The sequence below is a fragment of the Typopeltis vanoorti genome, chromosome 22, assembly GCF_054136105.1.
Source record: "Typopeltis vanoorti isolate ZY-2024b chromosome 22, IOZ_Tvanoo_1.0, whole genome shotgun sequence".
Taxonomy (NCBI): Eukaryota; Metazoa; Arthropoda; class Arachnida; order Uropygi; family Thelyphonidae; genus Typopeltis; species Typopeltis vanoorti.
In genome coordinates, this window is record NC_143570.1 from 33,870,586 (window position 1) to 33,891,746 (window position 21,161).

Genomic DNA, 21,161 nt, shown 5'->3' on the forward strand with positions numbered 1-21,161 from the left:
TATACAAAATCCTCTTCTGTTTACTACACATTCTGATTGGATAACAAAATTACTTTCAGTAAAGATTAAATGACTATATATGTAAATTACATTTAAAAAAAAAGAAATTTAGTAAAGACCACTAATATTTCATGATGAGTATCTCCTCACACCATCAGAGTGAGCACCCACAAAGAGAATAGACCACTACATGAGCCAAGAGAGAAATAAACAGAGATTACAGATTTTATGTTTTGCTGCTCTCCTGCCAGTCACATGATACTATTATGAACTCATGGTGACTGTGAAATAGTCATTAACACAGTTATCAACAAACATCGCTGAAGGGCAGAGTGCAAGCACGAAGGGTGACTGGTATGGTAAGAAAGGCCAAATCACATGATGAGAAAAAATTAGCTAAGCAGCCTGAAGTAAATCCAAGAAAGTTTTTTATTATGTAGAAAATAAGAGGAAAAATTACTATGGAAATGACTTCAATCAATACTGATGGCAGGAAGGTGAGAGAGGCAAAAGGAATAGTTGAGTTGCTTAGTGATCACTTTGCAAAGGTGTATCATCCAGGTGGAGATTTTGTAGTAGCTGATATGTCAGAATTAAGGTAGATAAACAGTAGGTGCTCTGTGTATTGAAAAATCTTGATATGAATACAGCAGTGGGACCAGATGTCATGTAAGCCCGTGTGCTACATGAATGTGGAAGAGAATTGGCATTGCCTCAGATGAAGTTCTTCTTCAATCTAAGTCTCAGCGCCTCTAGCAAGGTTTCAAGGGAGTAGAAAGAGTGTAAGATGGCTCCCAGACAGAAGTAGCAAATAACAGTCCACTTAATATCTCACAAGTGGTTGTGAAAGTATTGGAAAAGTTGGTTAAAGGTAAAATCCAGCACTGGGTGGATAGAAATATGATAATCTATGGTGGACAGCAGGGTGACCACATCTAGTACTTTTTATAAATTTTTAGTGTTCTAGTACGTTCACCAACAGATCTAGTACTTTCTTCCTTCCGAATAATAATAATAATTAAAATAACAAGATGAGAGTTAGACATATGCATTTAATATTTTTCGCTTCTCCCACCTCCCCATATGTCACTTTCAGTGACACAAGCATGATTTTTCTTTTTTCTTTTTTTTATCTCCTTCTTACTGTTCGCTAACTTTCTCTTTCTCCCTGATCCCATACTCACGCAATCCAACTGGTATTAGCCAATGAAAATATATTCTTCACTATTCAAATATTTCTTGGTGTTATAAGATCATTACAACAATGAAAACAAGTGGAAAAATTAAATATTTTAATATGAATAACCAATTTTTATTGATGCAAAGCGTAATTTGGACCCCACTAAAAAGAGAAATCCAGCCGACAATGGTCAGTTTTTAGACATAGAAAATGTATATAAGGAACAGCAACTTTGAAGACTGTAAAACATTGAATAAAGTTCAAGTATTCATGGTGTTTTGGAATAAAGTTTTTGAAATGAAAAGTGCTGTAGGAGAAAAATTTTTCCTAATTTAACAACATTAGTTAAAGCTGTACTGTGCCTTCATCAGCAGCAACTGAAAGAATATTTTCAGCAGGGAAAATAAACTAAGAAATCAACTACAAACTCCCTTGATGAATGAACTCCTTTTGACAAAAGAAAAATTGAAACATTCATCAGCTACAGACTTCACTATTTCTGAAGAGTTAATTAATTTAGCAAAATCTGTTAAAAAATAATGAATAAATACTTCCAGTGTTTTTCTTGTGTATGAGAACTCCCATAGTATGTAAATAGCATATTAAATAACTGAAAATTTAATGTTACATTATTTTAAACACTAAAAGGAGACAAAAATTATATGGAAAATTAATACACACGTTAAGAACGAGAGTTACAATTGAGACTTCTGCTATGATGATTGACAACTGCAGTTCTTGGATTCACAGATGACTACAGTGAGGTGAGTTTGACTTTTGTTTTTCATATCTGTCATACGTGTTAATTTAGCGGTTTTACATTGCATTCATCTCTGATAATAAGGTACTAATACTGTAAAATGCCCTAAATAGAGTGAATGAAACGAAAGCAAATAAAAATTTAGTACTTTTTTTTTCAGATCTAGTACCTTTTTCCTGCATAAGTTGGTACTAAATATTTTTCCTGAGTGGTCACCCTGGTGGGGCAGCTTTATTTTGTAAAAGGTAGATCCTGTCTTAGTAATTTACTTACATTTTAAATTTAGTTTAATCCTTTATCCAAGTGTGAGCAAACAAAGTTTGCGCCTGAAAATATCTTCAGGACTGGGGTAAGGTAGTACAACACTGTAGCAAAGGTGAACCAAGCTAACATCACTCCTATCTCAGTATCTCCCATAATGCAAAACACATCTCCTTGCAGATATGTATAATGTTATGCATTAAGGGAAGAGCCACTACCCAGACTAGTTTCGACCACCTTTGCTACGAGTTGCCCGGTGTTGTACTACTTTACCCCAGTCCTGAAGATATTTTCAGGTGCAAACTTTGTTTGCTCACACTTGGATAAACCAAGTGAAAAATAAACTTACTTATATTTTATAATAGAGTGACAGTATAATTAGATAAAGGAAATGGCTACACCATGATACTGCTGGACTTTGCAAAAGCATTTGACAGAATACTACATGGAAAACTATTACAAACGTCAGAGCAAATGGGAATGGATGTGAAGCTGGTAGCATGAATGGGGGTCTCGAGACAAACACCAAGGACTAGCGTGTGGGGGGGGGGGGGCTCACAGTTTTGTACTAGGGTCACTACTCTTTAATTGATGAGCCTAGGGATTTAAGGAGTAATGGGGAACCGATGGTTGGATGTTGCAAAATATGCTAACAAGTAAAGATAGGAAATTTATTATCCTGCTTTATAAGGCTGATTCAGCTGCTTCTTGACTAACTACTGTGCACAGATTTGGTCACCTGGATTTCTTGAGGACCAGGAGATGGTAGAGAAGAGAGAACATGATCGAAACTTTTAAGATATTAAAGGGGTTTTATAAGATTGATGCAAAGGAAAATTTTCAATATATGACAAATAGTCAGAGAACTAGGGGTCATCCATGGAAGTTGTGTAAGAGTATGGTTAGTAGTGGGGGATTGTGCAGACTAGTTTTAGCATGGAGAGTGGTGAACAAGTGGAATAGAATGCTAGAATTAGTTGTGAGTTCCCTGAGAGTGAATGAGTTAAAGGAGAGGTGTGATAGGTTTTGTGTGTATAATAGTTAGTTTAGATCTCCCACAATGAGTCTTGAGACTCCATGGAATCTGGAGACTTATTGAATAATAATAAGATATTTGCATATAGATAGATACATACATACCAAATAAATCAACCTGGGAATATATACATGTGTGTGTATAAATAAAATATATAGAGTCTAAATATATAACCATATACATAAAACCATATACATACCAAAAAATCACAACCAACAACATCAAGGAAAAAAAAAGCCTCTTGGTTAAGTATTTGAATATATATTAGAATTGAATAAGAGTTTAAAGTCACTATTTCCCAGAATTTAGTAATTTTTAGACCATTATTCCAATAAGGCTGGTTAATTGCAAAAAGCTTCATAACATTGTTTGAAGAGTCTCTCAAATTTAAAAGGATTTATGTGAAGAATTTTTGTGTTTCCTCATAGGATCCTGTGGCTAAGTTCCACAAGATCAGTTTTCTTTGCTTGGTGAAAACAAATATAATCCACCATAGTAAATTCAAAAAGGAAAGACTGATTTTAGAATCTACAGCAGCACTCAGAAATCAACCGAATTTAAATAAACATGGATGCATAAAACTTCCCAAAATTTGGGAAACAATAATTGTCACAGCTCCCACCTTGTCCTAGGCAACCTACAAACACCCATAGAGGAAGCACCACTTTTAGGACTTTAGAGTCATCCACATGTTTCGTTTAGTATTGTGTTGTCTTTGTGGGTGTGTTACAAGAGGTATTTGTAAACCCTGAGGATGTCTCAGCAACTGAGATGAAATACAGGAAGCATTAAAATTAGTTTAAATCCTTTTCTAGTGCTGTAAATATTCCATTAAACCTCCAACATGATGACCATTAATTCTACATAGTTTCCCTTCCATATGCATTGACATTTTATGTACTGTTTAACATTCTACATAAAAAGTCAATTATAATTATCATTTAATAATAAATAGGTTACCCAGTTGAAAAATTACCATTAGTTAAAGCACATACAAACTGACTAGAACATATTCCAGAAAATGAAAATCACAATGAGAAGTAGCAGTGTATTTGAACGGTGTTACGAGAAGTGTTTTTTTTTTCCTAAAGTATATTATATAGATTTGTATAATAGTGCTTTTGTGTGATAGATTGGATATAACCATTGTACTGTGGTATTTCAAAGTGCGTTCACTTCGGCTGTTATCTTGATTAATGTGGAAGTGCTAGTTAATGTTACAAAAATGGCAACAGTGGTGACAGCAAAGAAGTGTACCCCAGCAGTGTAGAAGGTCTCAACTTGAAGATTGAGTCTTACCCTGGATTTTTCGCAGTGGATAAGATGCGACAATTGTTTTATGTATGTCCATAAACGTTCAAGATTTATGGAGTTTTAGATTGAATGATAAAAAGGAACATATTATAGTATGTGAGAAGTGCGATGAAAGGCTAGGAAGTTCCAAAAATGAGAACAGTGATACCAGGAATAATCAGAAAATGGATGGAAGTGCTTGCAACAGTAATAATAGAAGTGATGTGGAAGAGCACAGTCAAGAATTAATGAAAATTAAGAGTCAAGCTAAATGTATGGAGGAGGAAACAACATTTAAAGAAGCAAGTATCCAATTGTGACACTGTTGCTTTATATGGTGACTTGATCATTAAAGGTATGGTAAAAAACAACAGAGAAAGTTTTCATGAATTTCACCCTCATTAACAAATCTTACAAAAGCTGCAATGTAACAGTTATTGGTAAGATCTTAAAGTGGAATATGTTCAATTTCTCGTACTGCATCTTGTCCCAACATTTTACCCACTATAATTTTACATGCTGGCATTATTAGGTTCTGACCAACTGTGTGACTTTTCCTTTTCTGTGCAATAATTTCTGCTACCAAATAACTTGCTTCCTGAGCCTTTTCACTGACACTGAATTTATTCATAAAAACTGCACTCTGTTTCTTTTGAGATTGCAATAGTGTTTTAAAATAATCAGCACTTTTATTTTCCATATCATTGTGATTTTTCGTGAAATGTCTTTTCAATTTTGCTGGAGCCACTGCTGTATTTGAAAGTTGTTTGCCACAGACAAGACACAGTGGAAGAGAACAATCTGGATCACCAGTCAATGTAAAGCCCATTGATAAGTAATTTTCATTGTAAAGACAAACCTTTTTTGTATTTGTGTTTTGAAATTCGGTATGAGATTCTAATTCTTCATCACTAGCCTCTTCAGAATTGTCTGAATTTTTTCTCTTCAAAAATTTCCACATTTTAACGGTTAGAAATTTCTATAAAATAAAAAATGTAAAAAAGATGTTAAATCAAAATTAGACTAATAAAACTGAAGCACAAAACATAAATAAAGGAAAACAAAAGGGAGAGAGAGAGAAAACGGAACAACTCCAGTATATACGGTGATCGTTGTTTACATCGTGCAAAGCACTTATGTAACCTTATTCACCATTCAGAACAAACTATTGATATATCAAATTGAAAGTGTGAATATATTTTCAAGTAGGTTAGCTAACAGTGGTTGCCACATAACTCAAATAAAATTGGTCTCGAAACAAATGCTGTGGTATTTCAAAGTGTGTGTTCACTTCGGCTGTTATCTTGATTAATGTGGAAGTGCTAGTTAATGTTACAAAAATGGCAACAGTGGTGGCAGCAAAGAAGTGTACCCCAGCAGTGTAGAAGGTCTCAACTTGAAGATTGAGTCTTACCCTGGATTTTTCGCAGTGGATAAGATGCGACAATTGTTTTATGTATGTCCATAAACGTTCAAGATTTATGGATTTTAGAATCGAATGATAAAAAGGAACATATTATAGTATGCGAGAAGTGTGATGAAAGGCTAGGAAGTTCCAAAAATGAGAACGGTGATACCAGGAATAATCAGAAAATGGATGGAAGTGCTTGCAACAGTAATAATAGAAGTGACGTGGAAGAGCACAGTCAAGAATTAATGAAAACTAAGAGTCAAGTTAAATATGGAGGAGGAAACATTTAAAGAAGAGCATAACTAATGTAAATGACAAGGAAGTTAACAAGAAGAAACAAGTATCCAATTGTGACACTGTTGCTTTATATGGTGACTTGATCATTAAAGGTATGGTAAAAAATAAAGTGCACAAGACATGTTTTACAGGTGGTACAATAAAACAAATATCAGATGCTTTGCATAGAAGGAAGGAACAGACATCAGAATTAGTGGTAGTGGTGGGCACAAATGACTTGAATAGTAAGACAAAGAATGTGGAAAGGGATTTAAAGGCGTTGCAGGAAGTGAAGGATAATAGTGTCATTGTGAAAGTGGTTAGTTTCTTGCTCAGATATGACAGCAGTGATATTGTGTCAGGTGGAGAGCGTTCAATTTGTGAATGTATGGAATTAATTCGAATATAAGTTAGAATAGTTCAAAGCTGATGGAATGCCTTTGAATGGGTTTGTCATTTGGTATTGATTGTTATTTACTAAGAGTATGCAGGGTTCATACAAAATTAGTAACACTAAGGGTTGAGAAACAAGTTATTGAAGGATGGGAAGAGGATGGATACAAAGGAGAGGAAGCAGAGCAAAGTGATGTAGTGCAAAACGGTGGGGATGATAAGAATATAAATGAGGATAAGGGAAACTGGGATGGTCAGGATGAAGAAAGAAGTGCACTATAGTAGAAATGTAAAAAAAGTGATTCTGTTGATTGGATGGCCTCAAAGAGTGGAGAATTGTTATGCTTGTATACTAATGTATGGAGTATTAGAAATAAAAGGGTTGAGTGCGTAGCATTGATTGAATCAGTATACTAAAAGATAATTGGCATAAGTGAAACTTGGTTGACTGAGGATGATATATTATCAGGGCTTGAAATAGTGGGATTCAGAATTTTCCGAAGTCTGCGCGGTTAGCCTAGTGGCTATGTGCTTTGCAACCATATGCCTGGAGAACAAGTGTCCTAGGTATGATTCGCATGAAAGATGTGAGGACCTCAAGGATCTTCCTCAGCCATAGTCAAGTTAGCCAGTCTTGGGCATGGACAGAAGGGTTTTTCATCCCACAAGCAGGCAAACCGGCCCCATGAACACACACAGATTACAGTCATGAATGTCACCTTTAGGGGATGCAGCAGAGGAGTGGCAAACTGGCTGCATTAATATGCCAGTAACTCCTCATGAGGAGGGGACTCAACCAGTCCTAGGACAGACGAGAAGGATATATATAGAATTTTCTGAAAGGATAGGAAGATGAAGAAAGGAGGGAGAGTATTGTTAATGGTAGTAGAGGAATTGTATTCTTCAAGAGTCGAAGTGGAAATAGTAGTACATGTGAAGAGTTTGAAGCTGTTTGGTGTGAATATTTGTTGAGATCAGTAGAATAGTATATCTAATAGGATGCTGTTATAGACCATTGAACGCAGAGAGTATTGATTGTGAAATGTTTAGACAAATTAGTTGGGCAAGGAAAATTATCCTAATGGGAGATTTTAGAATGGAGAGTAAATTTGTTGAGTTTCTGCAGGACAACCATCTAAAGCAACATGTGATGGAATCAACACGATGGATCACAAATGAGGTTTATCAGTGTTAGACTTGGTGATATCCTCCCAGAGTGTGGTTGAGAATGAGGTATCAAAGCTACCACTTGTTGGTAAAAGTGATCATGAGGTATTGGTTTGGAAGATAGTCAAAAAGTTGTTTTCAAGGTCGTGTGGAACTATAAGGTGGGTGATTATCAGAAGCTCCATAGCCAACTATCATCAATACATTGGGTTGATGAATTGCGTAGAAAACATGTTGACATTTCATGGAAAATAATAAGGCAGTATCTAACACAAGAGTTAAGCAAATAAATAGAGTAGGAGCAGGGGTGAATGCTGGTCTTGAAATTTGCCCTTGCTCTTGTTATCATTCAGGAAGTGAGAGGTGTGATTGAAGTCTGATTAGCGGAATAATGAATTATGAATAATGAATTACTGACGGAATAATGAATTACTGACCATTTAAAACTGTATATTTAGAAATTTATGTACATTTAATCATAAAAAGACAACATTTATTTTACAAATGATATTCTATCTTTTTTAATTTAGCTACTTGAATACAAATTCTACCCTATGGTTCTTCTTTATGAACTGGTCAATAACATTGTCATAAAAAGTTGGTTGTAACTTAATTTTTCCCAGCAACACGCACACTTGTAAAGGCTGGCTGAAGCTCACTGGCTAGAGCTACTTTGACTGCGTATGGCCTCTGTTTAAGTGGATGTGAAGGGAGCAGAAATGGCTATGCACGCACATGAAATCACAGTGCTGCAGCGAAGACCTGGAGGTTCCTACAACCGAGCAAGCCAAGGTAGCTTTGACTAGATGAGCAAGCATCGGCCTTCGATACACAACACAAAGCTTAATTATTGTCGCACAAGCTTAAGACGTCTTCTGTCTACAAAAATAAAAGCCTAAATGGAATGTTTATAAATGCATGCATTTATTAACAAATAAATATTACTTCTTTCTCAATTGATGAGCTTGCGCAGCAAGCATGGAGAATTTTCCCCTGAGTAGGAGTTAGATGGATGAATGGTGAAATCAAGCAAGCAGTGTTACAAAAGAAGTTATGGAGGAAGTACAGGATGGTTTGCAGTGAACAGATGCATGAAGAATATAAACTGCAGGCCAGAAAAGTGACAAGCATGATTGAAAAAGTAGAATATGAGAGGAGATTGTCCAAATCAGGTCAAAGTTAATCCAAGAGAATTTTTCTGCTATGTGGCAAGCAAGAGAAAAAATAATTATGGCAAGTTGATGCTGGTGGATAGTTATGGTAGTAGAGTAACCATAGCAAACAATATAGTGAAATTATTTAACGAACACTTCACCAGTGTATATATCATAGTGGTGTGAATGATGCTATGCAATATATAGAAGGAAGACAAGAATTAAAAGAATTAAAGGTGAAAGAATTAAAAGTGAATCAAGTGTTTCTTGTGTTAGATGTTAATAAGACTATGGGAATGGATGAGATATGACCACATATTTTTAAAGAATGTGCAAAAGAGTTACCCATGCCCTTGTCCTGGTTATTATTATGCCACCTCCAGGGAGGGCATCTGCTCTACAGCTCTGTCTCTGCTATTCAATCATCAACTTAACACAACTACATCAATGCCATCTATTGCTGGCCACCACTGATATTTCCACAGACAATCACAAACATCCATGCCTATGGTGGGATTCAAACCCATAGGCTTTTAGCTGGAGAATGGATATGCTATCTACTCGGCCAACCAGGCCATTATTTAATGAAAGTCTTGCGGTCTACAAGCATGATTCAAGAACAGACGTTTTCAATTATAGATCATTTTTTACATCTGCAGTTGTGATCAAAGTATGCAAAAATTGTTTAGAAATAGAATACAGGATTGGGTTGTTGAACATAAGATTCTCTATGATGGTCAGCATGAATTTATGAAGGGCAGGTCTTGTTTTAGCAATCTGCTTATGTTTTATGATAACTTGGCGAATATGTTGGATAAGGGAGAATCATATACAGTAATATTCTTAGACTTTGCAAAAGTATTTGATAGATTACCACATGATAAGTTGATGTACAAGCTGCAGAAGATAGGAATAGATAGTATATTGGTTAGATGGATTGGAGATTGGCTCTCTGAATGATGCACTTCAGCAAGTTGTGTATGATTGAGCCATGTCTCAGAAAAGGAAGGTGACCAGTGGCATGGAGATATCATAAACAACTTTATCACTAACTACACTAAAGTTTTGTATATTATTTGGTAACCTCCATGGAGACAAAAGACTCATCATGGGAGGCCCACTCAACCAGTAACATGTCTATCATAATGAGCTTTGAAGTTATTTACATTACCTCCATTCACAAAGCACTCAGGGAATGCATTCCACTCACAACTCTCCATGTAAAAAATCTACTCACACCCTTCTTCACCACATCTTCATACAACTTCCAGGGATGGCCTCTCATTCTTCCCATCTTACATCCACTCTTTTTATAATTTCTTCTGTATTAATCTGATAGAATCCCTTAACTAATTTTAAGGTTTCTATCATATCTCCTCTTTTCCTCCTATCCACCAACCTCTGTAATCTAAATTCTCCATAACAAACATTCCATTCCTGAAATCACTTTAGTCATTCGCCTTTGGATCCTTTCTAGCGTTTCCACATCACAATGAAAACTAGGCAATCAAATTTGAGCACAATAGTCCATGTGGTCTGACCAATGTCTTATATAAAGGCACCACCAACTTCCTTATCTCTACGTGTCAATGTACTTTTTATCATAGCAGCTATATGATGTGCAGTCTTTGCAACATGAATGATGTGTCCTCAGAACTTCAGTCCACTGTCCACCGTTACTCCAAGATCTTGAATCTCATCCACTTCCTGAAGTGTAACACTTTGCATTTATTAACATTAAACTGCAACTCCACTCATCTGTCCAAGCTAAGTCTATTCAAATCTTTCTGTAGAGAATTAGCATCAGCACCACTCTTGACAATTCTACCTAACTTTGCGTTATTGGCAAACATTAGAAGATCCCCAGTCAATCCACATGAACTATCACTAACAAACAAGTTAAACAGTAGAGTCCCAAGAACAGAGCCTGGAGGTATGCCACTGGTCACCTTCCTTTTCTGTGACACTGCTCATTCATAAACGCAACTTGCTGGTATCATTCAGAGAGCCGATCTTCAATACATCTAACCAATATACTATCTATTCCTATCCTCTGCAGCCTGTATACCAACTTATCATGTGGTAATTTCATCAAATGCTTTTGCAAAGTCAAAGAATATCACTGTATATCAGGGTTTCTCAAACTTTTCCTACAACGGAATACTTCACAAATCCTGTAATTTTAACGGAACACCTTGGTTAGAGTCGAGCATCATCAGTCTCATATTCAATGTAAAGCTAAGTGCACACTATCGCTGCAGCAGGCTGTATTTGCAAAAATGTGACAGTGCACACTACAGGCATGCCAGGCCGCAGCACATTGCATTGACCTTGCTTGTGACTGCACGTTTCCTAGAATAGATACCTCCGTACTTACTTGCGCTCAGAGGTGTCGACAACCGCAGGCGGCTATCAGCCACTGGCTGAGTCAAGGCCAGCGCACGCTGGCCTTAATAGCACAATCCACATGCAAAGTGAGGAGCGCCTGATTTTCAAACATGTTTGAACTTGTCACAGCATTTAAAACCATTCCTTACGACGACATATCAAAATGTCCTGACATTACTCTTCCTAATTTAGCATCTTTACTCTCAGAAAACAACTTGATGGTGTTATTATTCAAGATTATAAGCAGAGTTAATTTAAAATGGCAGTATGGGAAAGAAAAGTTAGCAAAGACAGGAATAGAGCATTACTAATAGAAGAATTGGAAATCAAAAACAGATGGAAAGGAACTGAACAAAGAGTGGATAAAGAAAATTTAGAGAAGCCTTCTCACCAGGAAAATTCTGATTTGGAACTCCCCCCACTTAGGCATGAAGTTGAAAGAGCAGTTAAGCAGTTTAACGGCAATAAAACTCCAGGTGCAGATGAAATCCCAGCAGAGTTGATTAAGGCCACAAGGGAATAGAAATAAGAGTGCTTCATAGATTGATTGCAAGGCTATGGGAGACAGAATCATGGCCTAGAGACTGGAAGAAGTCGGTTTTCATACCAGTGCGTAAGAAGGGAGATATGAATGCTTGCAAAAACTGTAGAACTATTAGTTTAATATCTCATGCAAAAAAAATTTTATTGAAGATCATACTAAATAGGATTGAGGCAGAGATGCCCAAGGAACAAGCAGGTTTTAGGAAAGGTAAGGGCACCAGAGATCAGATCCTTTGCCTTACACAGATCATAGAAAAATATAAAGAATTTAGACTCCCTCTGGTAATGTGTTCCTTACACTACTCTAAAGCTTTTGACTATGTTCAGCATGTGAAACTGTGGGAAATAATGAAAAGAATGGGTTTTCCTCAACACATTATCAGGTTGGTAGCCAACTTGTACAAGGAGCAAGAAGCCATGGTAATAACAGGTTTGGATTAACTGATAGGCTTCAGGTTGGAAAGGGGGTTAGGCAAGGATGTTTACTTTCTCTTCATTTGTTTAGTATATATGCTGAGGACATCATGAGTGAAGCATTGGATGAGCTCAAGACAGGAATTAGGAATGAAGATTAGGAATGGCTAAAACAACAGTCAGAGACTTGTCTAAAATCTTGAAGGATGGATCTATCTCCATGGGAACTAAGTTGAGTATTTCGAATGCAGTTGTTTTTTTCAACAGCGACTCATGGATGTGAGACTTGGAACCTAAAGAAGTCAGATAAGAAAAGGATAGCTGCTTTTGAGATGTATTGTTACAGACAGCTGTTGAGGATATCATATACTTAAAGGCATACAAATGAATGGGTGTTAGAAACGATCAGTAGAACTTTAAGGCTCCTTAAGGATATTGATAGAAGAAAGTTAAAATATTTTGGACACATTGAAAGGATGGAAGGAGGACTTCTCAGAACAGTAATAGAAGGTAAAGTTCCTGGAAAAAGAGGAAGAGGTAGACTGTCAAGGAGATGGATGGATGGTGTATGCAGAGTGACTGTTCAGAGAGTTGAAGCCTCTAGAAAAGCATACAACAGGACTACATGGCGAGGCCTGATGTGGCACATCACCGAGAATCAGAGTGACCATATGGCATCTGTGAATGCCCAGTGAACAGGTGTAATGATGTGTGTGTGTCCCCACCTATGAAAGGTTATAAACCTATAGTATATCAGTAACATGAACTGGCTAAGGAATTTTTTTTTTTTTTTTAATTTTTAATTTATTTTTACACAGACCAGAAAGCCTGCTCTAGAGACCAAACATGGAACTAGTTCACATCATTTAACGCCTCCATTAAGCACGGAGTTAAGAGCAGACAATGAACTTCATCTCTTACCTAAAGACAATCACAAATATCCATACCCATAGTTGGATTCAAACCTATAGCATGTTAGTTGCTTAGTGAGTATGTTAACTGCTTGGCCAGTGAGGCCAGATTTAGAATACAAGTTATACTTTGGACATCATTTTGGAGATAAAGTGGTTCACTACTCCCCACATATGTTGTAATGGTTTACTTAGATGGCTAAAGAGTATACTTTTATCAATACTAGTTTCTATCTCAGTGGTATGAAGAGAGTTCAAAGATCATGCAAGTTATTGTTTAAACAAGAGGTGCAAACATCTGTGGTTTTTCTGTAAAGTTAAAACAATAAAATACACAAGTCATGGGCGAGCAGAATGCACTGCCATGAGTTTAGTACCACATGATGGTTTGCCACCAGTTTGTGAAAATTCATAAACCACTTGAGCATTGGTATATAAAGACAACATGATGTTCCTGAAATTGCAGTAGTTGCTCTCACTAAGAGCATATTCTAGAAAATAACAATGACCTCTGATTCCTGTTTCTAATTCTCAGGAGTCCCTCTAATCTAGGTTCTGGTGGTTTAAGTAATGAGACTGCACACAGTTAATCTTCCTTGTATTCAAGACCATACTTCAATCAGACCTGCTGTTTCCCTGATGTTCATGACCATGTTTTCAGGTTTGTCTATTTACAGAATGAAAATTTTGAGTTTCTTAAAAAAAAAAAAAAAAAAAAAAGCTGCAACTTCCATCTTGGAAAATGGGTAATCTACATTCAATGCTTGTAGTCAAATGAGCAAGGAAGTGAGCAAAAGGCTTCCTTGCTTGAGAATCATGGGTGATCAGAATGCATTGCTTGAGAGTATGGTGAGTATGGAAACACGTAACAAATTCAAGTCATTGGGACTGTGGACAGTGAAGACCTACCAGAATAAGTCTGCCTCTGTGGAGATCTGAGAATGAAAATAATAATAAAAATTCCTGGCATCATTAATGAGAACTGAGCCCAGTCTTGGTCAACCAAAGAGCCCATATCACATTGTTCTTATGACTGCTCTGTGAAGAAGGCACTGCATTAGTACTGATATGCTTATTTTTGGTGTAGCTCCAATAGAATTTATATAGAAATTATTGCCCTTGTTGTTCCTTTTTGATGTTTATCATGACAGTTTTGATTAGTCTAAAAGAACTGAATCAAGTTCATTATCCTTGCAGGACTATCTCTGAGGAATTTCATTCAATTTTTTATTTTATTTTTTTATGATTCTCTCCATTTCTCAGATTTTACAATATCCGAGTGCATTGGCAGAATATGAGTATAAATTAGCCTTAATCCCATCTCATTTTCTCTTGCATGTTAGGCTCAGACTGTAATGACAGAGTAACTCAGCTCCTTTGAAACCTAATTAAACCTGATAGGACAGTTAATCCTGTTTGCATAGTATATTATGCTTGTCAATTGCATGTATTCTGATGGCTAGTTTGCCTTTTTGCTGATGAAAATCCTATTTATCATACTTTCATTATATACAACTTCCAAAGATAACTACAGTTTAATCCCGCATAAGAAATAGATATTTGTAAAACTGCTATGGACAAGCTTCCATAGCTTCTTTTGTTTGTAATGCTTGTCTCCTTTAAAACAAAAGTTTAAAAAAATTACTTTTTAAATCTAAAAATATCCTGTCCTCCACCCATCTGGAAATGCATGTGGCTAGCTAGTGTCTGATCATGAGCATTATCCACAACACTCCAGACATCTGCTAGAATAATTTTTCTTATAGTAATCTCACGCACTGAAGTTTGTTAGGCAGTTAAATTTAATTCATTTAGATTGAGTGAGATCTTAAAATTTAAATAATCACAAGAGTAAAGATCAGGTGAATAGGTAAGAAGGATAATTTTTATGATATCATTTCAGTATCTACTAAACATAACTACTAAAACACTCATAAAGGAAATGCTACACTACATTCACAGAATGGAGTGGAGTAAAGTGATGCAATATGTTTTGACAAAATTTCTTTGTGATTCTTGAGGAAGATGAATGAATGAATGAAGTGATCAAATAAAGATATTGATACCGATCACTACATAGTGTCATAAAGAGCGATCCAATAATTCTGTTCTTACGCTTTATACCAAGCCATATAGTTTGGAGACAGAAGTGTTTATTCATTTCATGGACCTGTCACATATTTTGGTTATAGATAGAAATGGATGTACTCATCATATATTCAAAGAATAACTAAGATGCTAGGTGATTTAGAAGTGGAAGATGAGGTTGCAGTCAGTTTTTACATTGGGACAAAAATCCATTATATTACATCAGAATCAAGAGTTGTCGCACTGAGTCTTAAGACAAGTGCTGGAGAGAGAGAGTCATTGACTAATCTGAATATGGATACTAATTTTAAATTTTGATTTGAATAGTATATTACAGATTTCTTTGAATATGTTTACTTGTAAATACTGAATGCCTTTTAGAATATGCACTGTCATCTTTCTACCACTCACATGGGTTTTATTTTTCACTTGGCAACTCCTATTTGTGAAGAGCAGAAAAACACAAACATTTCAAAACCTGTGCTAAACTTGCATAAAACTATCAGTTGAGCGAAATTTAAATATCATTTTCTAGAAATAAATAAAAATAAAGTGCATATAAATACAAGCTACTTTATGTTGCTATTCGGAAGAGGCTGGGTAATAATTCTATACCTCTATATAATTTTCATTGGACAGTGTCAAGAGAAACAGAAAGACCCACTGATGTCATTGCATCCAGTTTCGGTTTGGTATAATAATATCTCAGCTATATTTCAAGGACCAAATTAAATTATGCTGAATTTTGAATTTAGGAGTGGAAGTTTAACATTTGACTTGAATTCAACTTTATTAATTACAGGACTATAACTATACTGACAACATTTCTTTTGCTTGTTAGAAGAATAAATAGAAGCAAAAGAATAAAAAAATATGTTTTAAATGCAATAAAAATACATTCATGAGAATCAAAAAATATCATGATGGGGTAATATAGCAAGTAGGAGGAAAACAAATGAGTTGGTGAGAGGAGCATCTGTCTGATAGTGATATTTCTGGGCAGCAGGAAAATAAGGATTCATTCCTGGCAATTGTGTTACAGTGTAGTATACAGTAAAGTGGAAATAGAGTTTTCAGTTGGATAGATGTATAGATGCAAACATCTTCCAACAGTAAGTGCTACACCAGCAACAAGGTACAATAATAATGTGTGAAAAAAATCTGATATAATTTCAATTAATGGCAGGATATTTAAATGTCATTACTTTTGATTATAATCTGTTTTTAGATTTAAATTTGCATTTAACTTTTGACAATGTTGATACTTTAAAACTACACAACATTCATTATATTCACAGGAATGGTTGGTTGATTGGTAGAGCATCTGCTACTAATGGCTCACGCAAAAAAATTAAGCAAGTTTGAGTGCAGTTAGTATTGGAAGGAGATCAATCATTCGATGCTGTTGGCACACTCTCCCCCAATGAGTCTTTGGACTCCCTGGAGGTGTCATATAATAATAATAATGCATGATAGTCCCATTGTACAAGGGTGGTGCAAAAACTAATTTGTCCAACTACCGACCTATCAGTATCTCTGTTGTGGTAGTGAAGATTTTAGAGAAGTTGATAAGAACTTGCATGCAGAAATGGGTAAACAAACAAGCTATACTCTGCAAGGAGCAGCATGAGTTTACTAAAGGAAGGTCATATTTTAGCAATTTGCTCATATTTTATAATAATGTTAAGGCCAATTTGAATAAAGGGAATTGATACACTATGATAATGTTGGATTTTTCTAAGGCATTTGATTGGATACCACAGGAAAGGTTGTTGCATAAACGGAGAATATGGGATTGGAACATAAACTCTTGAGATGGATCAGTGGATGGTTGACAGACTGATATCACAAAAAAGTGGTATGTGGTGGGTGTGAATCTGCCAGATTTAAGGTGACCAGTGGTGTACCTCAGGGTTCAGTCCTTGGGTCATTATTGTTCAATCTATACATTAATGACATCAGGCAGGATCTAACATCGGATGTACAATTGTTTGCCAGTGATGCGAAAATAGGCAGGGCAATCAGGGATGCTACTGATATTCAGCACTTACAAAATGATTTGAAAAGCCTGGAAATTTGAGCAAATGAAAAGACTATCAGTTTAATGTTAGTAAGTGTAAAGTTATGCACTTTGGCGTGATTAGATTTCCAGCAGCATATTAAATTAGCAGGGTTATGCTACAAGAAATTGAGGAGGCAAGGGATCTTGGTGGATTGGAATTTGGAGTTCAAAGGTCACATAGCAAAAGTTGCAAATACAACTCAGAGGATAATTGCGATGTTGAAGCGACCCTCTCCCTTTAAAATGCAAGGAGGTCATTTTGCCTCTTCGTAAGGCTTTGATAAGACCACATCTGGATTATTGCATGCAGATTTGGTCTCCCAGATTCCAAGGGGATAAAGAAGCTGCAGAAAGGATGCAAAGAAGAGTTACAAAGATTATATCTGGATTATGGGATTTAGATTTTGAGGACAGATTGCGAGTATGTGGATTACAGGCTCTGGTTACAGGAGAAAGCGGGATGATATGATAGAGGTCCATAAACTTTTGAATAGGTATTATAGGATAGCATCTGATGAAATTTTCCATTATATGGAAGGTGGGAAGAGAATACAGGGGCATCCATGGAAGTTAAGTTTGTTCACTGTCGAGAAAGGGGTAAGAGCTAGGTTGTTCTCTCACAGAGCAGTGAGTGAGTAGAATAGTTTGCCTTTAAGGGATAGTGAGTGCATCTAGTGTGAATGAATTTCAGGTAAAGTAAGTATGACAACTGGTTTGGGTGATTTATAGCCTCACTGGAGGTCTCAGATGATAATAATAATGATATCATATTCATAACTGATAAAGTATTTTCTTATTTAATCATTTGCTCTGTGCTGTACACGAAACTTAAAAAAGACTTTTATAACAATAACAACAATACTGCTTTACTGTATTTACATATATATATATATATATAAAACTGTTATATTTTATAAACTAAACTAGACTGGAACCTTTGTGATTTTCATTTGATAATTTAAAATTGTCAGTTATCCTCTCTTCATCACTTCGAGACTGTACATGTGTATTTTCTACTTCAGCATGATGATGTAGTTGAGAAAGTTTGTTTGTTGGACCTTCAATATATAATGGATACCTTCTGTTCCACAAACTACCCATTTGTGGATTAGTTCCATTAACTCGCTTGTGAGCTAGTGGTAGTCCAGAAGTGTGGTATAGAGAAGTATCAGATGTGATATTAGCACACTGTTTTCTCATTTGCAACTGATTCAGATCTAATACACTAACTGAAAAACTTGTCTTTGGTATTGACTCTTGAGAAATATTATGCTGATGACTGTGTATTGACATTAAATGTGAAAAATTAGGTTCTTCTCGGTTGTGGCAACTGGTTAGGTCACCATCACTCCTACTATCTCGTTTCATTTCTAAAAGAGAGACGGAATCTGCTACTGTCCGTGATGTACCTTCTGTTTTCAAGTCAGGTGAAATCCTTTTTTTGTTTAATGGTGATGCATACTGTTTAGGTCTAGCACCCAGTTTTTCAAAATCTGTACGCAAGCGTTGTACATAGCCTGAGAGAAAATAACCTTTGTCATTTTTCTGGAGGTTTCCTGTTGATACACCATTTATTAAAGATGTTTTTAAGCCAGAATCAGAATCTGTTTGCTTTACTGTATCTATTTCTGATAGCATATCTTCAGATTTTGACCTTGAGAGTGCTGACCAATTAGGGTGTCTCTTTACCGCTGCTGCAGAACAACTGAAACTGATTTCGCTTTGAGGATCTGTATTATTTGATGAATTATACTTCCAAGATTCCATATTAGATATTTTTGTATGAATCCATGTTTTTAATTCAGATTTTAAAAAATTTGCATGAGTTTCTTGCATTTTTTCTAAATTGATTCGTTCCCTGAGTGTCCTTTGTTCAACTCGGTCGACACATTCTGAGCGTTCGTTAGCTAATCTTTCTTTCACTGACTGATTGAGAGTAAAAAGATGATCTCTTGTTTTTTTTTCCAAGTGAGTTATTTTTGCATTTAGGTCTTCATGAGCATTGTCAATATGATCTATTAATTCTTGTTTATCTGCTTCCAATTTTTTTTCTACACTATGAAAAAAAGGAGCACAGTAGCAAGCATATCCAATACCAACAGGACCCTATTGTATAAGAAAAAAAGACAAAAATAACATGAGTAAGGCTTTCTTAGTATTTACATAATTTAGATTTTATGTTTTATATGAGTGCATGGACTGCTTTTGATAAAATCAGTATAAAAATCATTTCATTTTTTATTTAAGAGTCTAATAATACAAACTAAATTTTTTTTGTCCCATCCTACAGTAAATTATACAATATATAACCCACTTAGAGGATGAGCTGGTTGACTTGAAGAGTAACTGTATGATAATTATTAAATATTATGATTTTATTAGTTTCACATTACTGTTAGTAAAATTATTTACTAGTTGAATTATTATTACATTTGTTGTTGTAAATGAATCCTAGTTGAAATGGAGTTATCATGTCTCTATTAAAATGATAATACATTATTTATTATAACTGTATTAGATTTATGGTCTATTGATAAACCAGTCGAAACATCACTCTGTGTTATTTGGCAAGGTCGCTAATTTTAGTATTTTGTAATACTAACATCACATAGAATTAACTGCAATCAAAATTATAATAGAAGGAAGTTCAGTAAAGGGTAAATGATAAATTCATCATCATCATCAAATTCCTGCGTGTACCATAAATTCATTAATCAGATAATAGTATAGACAGTTTATGTTGTCCAGCATGAAACTTCCACCCTGCTTGTTAGTGACCACTGTAAAAAACTTTTCTTTTTTTTTTTCTTTTTATGGGTTTGGGTTCTTATTAAAAAATTTAACAGAATAGAGAATACTCAAATTATAAATCATTTCTGGATAAGAGTTACTGATAGTCATAACTACTCTCCATTAACAATAAGGTATAAATTGAAAAAATGGTTGTACAAAATGATTATGCCTGTAATTAGTTGCAGTATTTGAATTATATTCCAATAAAAATAACTTTTATGCTAACATTGTGTATTTTTAAATTCTACTCTGTTTACAAGTATAGAGGGAGAGCAAAATAATAGCAGTACTGTGAACTGATAATCATAACTACTCTACCAATGTTTGCTTTCATGCAAACATTGTGCATTTATAAATTATACTCTTTTAACAAGTATAAAAGGAGAACAAAATAATAAGCAGTACTGTGAACCACACCAGTTGTGTTTTGGAACACGTGGGGTTAGGTTTCAGATTGCATTTTCTCTCTGCCTTACCCTTAGGGGTTAGGCAGGGAGAAAACACAATTTGAAAGTGGATAAGAAATTAGATTTGCAGATTCATAATTTTCCTCCAGCTGATTAGTGTTAGTTTCTTTTTTGAGAATACAAGCTGGCCTAGTTTGAGGATTTATATATACATATACATACCTTTATTATTATCAGTACTATTTATTTATTGTTATTTTTTATTTTGTAAAACAATAGATGCAATATGCATTATGTGCTAGCAGAAAAGTTGAAAATTAAAACCATACTGCATCTGTATGTCACTGTTCATTAAAGTGCTGGTATGCTGTACTGTCCCAAAAAAGTACTGATTATTATTTTATTACATAACCACAGAAGATGTTTTTTGGAGAGTTGGCATTAACCATTAAACATGTTATAACTTATAGCTGCTTATATATGGCAGTCACAAATGAAATCACAGAAAACTTGTCTTATTTTTACTGATATTTTTATTCTGTTAACTATAAAGCTTATTAAAAAGAAGACATCACATCTACAGCAGTGTTATATGCTTATCTATTTATGATTTTTAGTACATTT

General features: G+C 35.2%; 2 protein-coding genes across 5 annotated transcripts in view; one reads left to right on the forward strand and one right to left on the reverse strand.

Moving 5' to 3' along the window:
* The window catches only part of LOC150094292 (protein kinase C-like 3), a 289,221-nt gene that overhangs the window by 247,233 nt on the left and 20,827 nt on the right, over positions 1-21,161 (forward strand). For 3 of the 4 annotated variants that reach the window (XM_090412158.1, XM_090412159.1, XM_090412161.1), the window contains one exon: positions 2,101-2,185. The exons of the other annotated variant lie outside the window; for it this stretch is intronic. The gene's annotated coding sequence lies outside the window, so the exon portion shown is untranslated. The remainder of the gene's footprint in view (positions 1-2,100; positions 2,186-21,161) is intronic. 4 annotated transcript variants of the gene reach the window in all.
* The window catches only part of LOC150094293 (uncharacterized), a 180,414-nt gene continuing 177,508 nt past the window's right edge, over positions 18,256-21,161 (reverse strand). Inside the window, exon 10 of the mRNA XM_090412435.1 lies at positions 18,256-19,443. Coding sequence (XP_090268561.1) covers positions 18,256-19,443 — 1,188 coding nt within the window. The remainder of the gene's footprint in view (positions 19,444-21,161) is intronic.